Source organism: Vigna umbellata, chromosome 1, assembly GCF_029865625.1.
Source record: "Vigna umbellata cultivar VRB3 chromosome 1, Vumbellata_1.0, whole genome shotgun sequence".
Lineage (NCBI taxonomy): Eukaryota > Viridiplantae > Streptophyta > Magnoliopsida > Fabales > Fabaceae > Vigna > Vigna umbellata.
This window is the reverse complement of record NC_142165.1, coordinates 55,425,651-55,431,577: the sequence shown is the minus strand read 5'-3', so window position 1 is coordinate 55,431,577 and position 5,927 is coordinate 55,425,651. Positions and strand designations below refer to the sequence as shown.

General features: G+C 39.3%; 1 protein-coding gene across 1 annotated transcript; it reads left to right on the top strand.

Annotated features, from left to right (window-relative positions):
- The first annotated feature begins 3,537 nt into the window (after positions 1–3,537).
- Positions 3,538–4,680, top strand: LOC148205800 (uncharacterized). The gene has a single exon (XM_088105363.1). The coding sequence runs from the start codon at positions 3,553–3,555 to the stop codon at positions 4,678–4,680; it is 1,128 nt and encodes a 375-aa protein (XP_087961489.1). The 5' UTR covers positions 3,538–3,552.
- The last annotated feature ends 1,247 nt before the right edge of the window (positions 4,681–5,927 follow it).

The following is a 5,927-nucleotide window of genomic DNA, read 5'->3' as shown; positions in this document are numbered from 1 at the left end:
TTTTCTAGGTTATTTTTGTCATGTCTTGTGTACAGTTTTACATGTTTCTCTTGATTTCTGGACTTTGTTTAGGTTGTAGATGTGTCTTTCACTTCATTGATACTCTGATTTGTTTGAAATCCTTGCTTTTCTCTGCTTGGGAAGATGATTATGATGTTTGAGAGGTTGAATTGATTGTGACAATTACCCTGTGTGAGATTTGAGCCACTTTATGTTCTTTCTTGTGTTTGATATGCCTCTTGATTGCTTGCGCATATGCCTTGGCTTGACTCTTGTTGATAACTCTTGATTGATATGCATGTTTGGAAGTGATAAAGGCAATTTTGTTCTTGAGCCTCTCTAGCCAAATAAGCTTACCTTGTTCTAATCCTTTGAAAACCCTTTTTGAGCCTATACTTTCCCCCATTTCTTTGTTTTGAAGCTCATACACTAGCCCTAAGTGAAAAACCATGAGTACCTTTACCTTAGGGAATTTTGGAGCTTTGGAAGTGTTTTGGGAACAAGTGTGGTCTCCTTGGGGTTTCTGATGAGTTGGCTAGTTGGTTCCTCTTCTTGTTTTGTTCTGGTAAATATATGTGTATCTTGTCTTTTACAGTTTTGTTTTGAAAAGAGAGAAAAGAAAAGAGACAGGATGGAAAAAAAAAAAGAAGAGCAGAAAAATAGTGAAAAAAAATGTGGGTCAATAATTGTGAATAATGGAGTCAAGAAGAGGATGGAATTAGAGGTTGTGGGTGTGTTTGAATGTGTTTACACTTGTTCCCCATTGCTCCTCTATTCCTTATGGTTTGTAGCTTCTTATCCAGATATACCCTCCCTTGTCCTTGGCCCCATTACAACCATGGAAAGACCTTTTGATTTGAACATGCATATGTTTTGAGTGTTGATATTAGAGTCTTGCCAAGTCTGTTGTTGTTTGCTTTCTTGAGTGCATTGAGTTGAAATTCTTTACCTTATACACTTGAGAGAAACACTGATAGTGCATCTGTGAGGTTTTGTTACTTTTGATTAACCTCTTGAGCTGATTGATCATTTTGCCATGTCTTGAATTGCTTGGATGATTTCATGAGTATCTGCTTTCTCTGATTGATTCTGTGTTGGATATTGTCTACTTCCTTTCTTGGTCCAGATTCCTTGAGAACTGTGTAATTCTGTTTCTTTCCTTGTTCGTCTTTATTTTCCGTGTGCCAAGTTTGTGTCACTTCCCTGGATGTCCTTTGAACTATTCCCTGATCTGCGTCTTGATTTTGCCCAGGAGTGCAAAAGACTAAGTGTGGTCTATTTTGATGAGTCAATATTTCATTCACTTCACTTAGCTTATTGTACCGAATTTAATTAGGGAATTGTGCTTAAATGTCCGGTATTTTTCCGTTTTTGCTAATTGTGCTTAATTTGACCAAAAATTCTTATTTTAATTAATTTGAATTATTTGGACTAATTATTTGCATTATTAATTGTAGGGAAATTGTTGGATATTATTTGGGACATTTGGAGGTCAAAAGAAATTGCCACATCAATTTTATTTTAAACTAAGATAGAGAGGAGGTGTGGATTTCATTTTCGGGGGTGCACACAGCAGCATGTGGTGGCAAAGAAGCTGCGCATTTAATTGTCCACGGTCCAGCTAGGATGATGAAGCACAATTTTTGACTTGTTTTTCCACCCAATGCTCACGGTTCTCTAAATTTAGTTGGAAGATAGCAAGTTACACGGCCAAAGGGTGCATTCAATTGAAAGAAGAAGCACACAGCAGCAGGTTGCGTTGCAAAGATGGTGTGCACGTTGGGCTTAATAGCTGCCACGCGTCCAAAATGTTTTCCTCATTCTCCAGCAGCCACAATGGAAGAGGGGGGTGCATCCAGCAAAGGGGGTGTCCAGAGAAGCAACACTCACGCTCACACACGAAGCATCCACATCAGCACACGGGAGGCCCAGCAGTGAGGACGTGGTTCTGGAAGCACATCACGCCCTGCAAAGAAAAGAAGAAGCACGGCCCAGCTAGCAGAAAGAGGTCCAGGAGGTGCAGGTTTTTGGGGGGGGCATCCAGCCGCCACTCTAACGTTTTGGGGGGGAATTAGGTTGGAGTGAGCAGCCACCCACGAGGGGGTCTCTCTCGGTTCTCTCTTCCAGCAGCTCTCAGTTTTCATTTCAGTTTTCATTTTTTTTCTTTTCTTAGAGAATAGGTGCTGGGAACATTTTAATTTTGGAAGAAAGAAAAAAAAAAGTGTGAATGTTGTTACGGTGGAATGAAAATAGCTTCACTTTAATTTTATGTTGCTGAATTCACTCTTGCCTTTTCATTTTGCTTTTCACGCACTATTTGATTGAAGAATAGTCTAGCACACTGAGAACGTTTTTGTTTCCTTAAATTACATCTTGCACTTCATTTGGCTGGAGGTGACACACGGACATAGTTAGCTGAAGCATGCACACGTTGAGCTTGAAGAGAACAACACGTTTCTTTTCTCTTTTCTTTTAATGTGCAGGTCACGGCTAGGAAAAGTGGGAAATACACAAGAGAAGCAAGTATCGGTGATTACATTCCTTTTCTTTGCATTCATTCGATTTTGGGGAAAAACTGTTGATTCATGGTTGGAATGCATACGGATGCCATGTTCACGGGAGAAGAAGTCCAGAGATGTGTTTTATGGTTTAGCAACTTCATTTATAATTTATGCCTTTGATTATTTGTTCGCTTCTAAGGTGTTTCTTCGAAATTGTATTTCAAACTGAAATGAGCATTAATCTTTTTAATTTAAGTGTTGCATTTTAATAATTTTAATTGTGTTTGAATATTTATTTTTTTTGCATTGTTGAGTCTAGTTTTACCGTTTATCATGTTGTCCATTTCGTTCAGTTTTTTTTATCTTCCTGTATTTCCAATTTCCTCACTTACTTTAGAAACCGTTCAATCTCAATGTAGAAGCGTTCATCTATAGGACCGTCGGTCCTCATTCTGTTTTCATTTACTTTAATGTTTCCAATTGTATTCGGTTGTGTTTAATTTTCATTTTTAATTTCGTCATTTGCATTCACAAAATATTTCACAAACCCCCCCACTACGTGTTTGATCTGAGACTCGAACCACATTTGGTCCTTGAGAGACGACCTAGGAGTCACTTCCTAGTCTATACTGCATTCTTTATGCACAACTTTTGTTGGGAGGTGCGACCCTCTCATCAGTATACCACCAAGCTTGGGGAATTGTACTGGCCTAATAGAGTTTTATGCTACAGCCAGTAACTTAGTTGGCAGTATACCATCAACCTTAGGACTCCTTACCAACCTTTTTGTTCTAGTGATTCCAGAGAACAGTTTGTCAGGGAAAATACCTCCACAGATTGGTAATTGCAAATCACTGGATATGTTGTATTTGAATTTCAATGAACTCGAAGGAGAAATTCCAAGTGAATTAGGAAACTTGAGTATATTACGCGAACTTATGTTGTTTGAAAACCATTTGACAGGAAAAATTCCACTTGGCATTTGAAAATTCAAACACTTGAGCAGGTACATGTATACATTAACAACCTTTCAAGTGAGCTACCTCTTGAGATGGTAGAGCTTAAACATCTTAAGAATATCTCCTTCTTTGAAAATCAGTTCTCTGGAGTCATTCCTCAAAGCTTAGGGATCAATAGTAGTTTGGTTGTGTTAGACGTCACGGATAATAATTTCACCGGTCCCATCCCACCAAATGTTTGCTTTGGAAAGCAATTGGTCAGGTTGAATATGGCTAACAATAAGTTTTATGGCAGCATACCACCTGATCTTGGAAGATGCACAACTCTTGAAAGGCTCAGACTTGAAGGAAACAATTTCTCTGGGGCACTTCCAGATTTTGAAACTAACCCAAATCTCCTTCATATGAACATCAACAACAACAATATCAGTGGGGAAATTCCATCAAGTTTTGGAAACTTCACAAATATCTCTCTTTTAGATTTATCCGTGAACAGCTTGATAGGTCTTGTACCCTCAGAGCTGGGAAACCTTGTGAATCTGTTCACATTGGTTCTTTCTCACAATACTTTGAAAGGCCCTTTGCCACATCGATTGTCAAACTATAACAAAATGATCAACTTTGATGTTGGATTCAATTTCTTGAATGGTTCGTTTCCATCAAATTTTCGGAATTGGACTGAATTAAATACTATAATTCTCTCGGAGAATAATTTTGATGGTGGTATTCCAGCATTCTTGTCAGAATTTGAAAGGCTCAATGATTTACAACTTGGAGGAAACATGTTTGGAGGGAGCATTCCTAGATCAATTGGAGAACTGGTGGATTTGATGTATGTTCTAAATCTAAGTGCTAATGGGCTGATAGGTGAGCTTCCTAGGGAGATCGAGAACCTGAAGAATCTGATAAAACTGGATCTATCTTGGAACAATTTCACAGGAAGTATACAAGTTCTCGATGAGCTCAGTTCATTATCTGAGTTCAACATTTCATATAATTCTTTTGAAGGTCGTGTTCCACTACGGCTAACAAATTTTATAAATTCCTCTCTATCGTTTTTCGGCAATCCTAGCCTATGTATCTCAAATTTCCCTGAAAACAGCTATTTGAGGCCATGTGATACAAATTCAGAAAAACAAGAAAGGATCAGTAAAGTTGCAGTTGCATTCATAGCACTTGGATCCTCAAATTGCACAATTTATTTCCTATCAAGGCTATGATCAAAATAGACAATTCATACATGCTCATATTGCTCAAATTGCAAACTAAACAATCCAAATTCAATTATAATTGGCTCTCAGTTCATAAGGCAATTAACACAACACAATGAGAATGGCAAACACAACAGGATGAACTTTACCTACCTGTAAATGATAACTGTTGGACACTTCAGTGCAGCCCTTTTGCAACCAGCTTTAACCCACTGTGTTGGAACCTTCTACACGTTCTGTGACTCAGCCCCTTATCAAAACCCTAAAACCTTGTAGAATAATGGACAAATTACATTAGCAAAACGTAACACCAACAAATATTAATCATTAAACACCCTCTTACGAAGAATAGGGGCTAAACACATTCAGGTTCAATAAGAAACCTACTTACCTTGACGGCAGGGAAAGAAACGCAACACAAAACCTCCACCGCAGGGATTGTCCACACCCTCCCTCCAACATAGCCTCCTCGACAGTGGCACAAAAGGCAGCAAGTAAGCCTCTACAGTAGAATAGCCGTCAACGAAAACCCCTAATGAAGATGAGAGAAACACACCACCCAGCCTCTCGTAGCAACAGCACCAAACCAGCTCCAAGCCTCACCTCACCACGACCAATCGAAGAAGGAAGCTAATGTTCATTGGGAGCAAAGGAGAAACAATTTTCTCAGACTCAATTGGATTGGGGAATGAAGAAAGGGAGTAGTGTTCGAAGAAAGAAAGTTTGGGTAATGGGAGAAAGGAAGACTTGCACGAAAACAATTTGGGACAATGGGAGAGGGAAATCCCAAATTCGCATTTCATTAAGTCGATGCTTATACCGACGGTCGTAAGCCTTCGGTAAAATCACTCAACCATTATCGACGGTCACAATCCTTCGGTAATTACCACCTCACATGCCCCTCGGTAAAGCCTTCGGTAAATCGATATTATCGACGGCCAAAAGGCCTTCGGTAATTAATGGATTTCTTGTAGTGGATGTAACCTTCGGTAGGTAGTACTTGGCCTTCTACATGTGGCACATAGCCCTTAATAGGCAACACTTAACCTTCAGGAGGTAGCACTCAGCCCTCGACATGCGACATATGACCTACAAATGACAGTGTTTAACCTTTGGCAAGTAGTACTCAGCCTTAGGCATGGCACTCAGGCTGTGTTTTGCATTAAGTTATAGCAGAAAGAGATTAATGTTGATAAGGATGAAGGGTACTCGACCATGTACAGTACAACAACCCCAATTTTGTCATGAATTGAAGA

Bases quoted from the DNA above. Each gene is read 5' to 3' on its own strand.
- LOC148205800 (XM_088105363.1), top strand. From the start codon at position 3,553: ATGGTAGAGCTTAAACATCTTAAGAATATCTCCTTCTTTGAAAATCAG.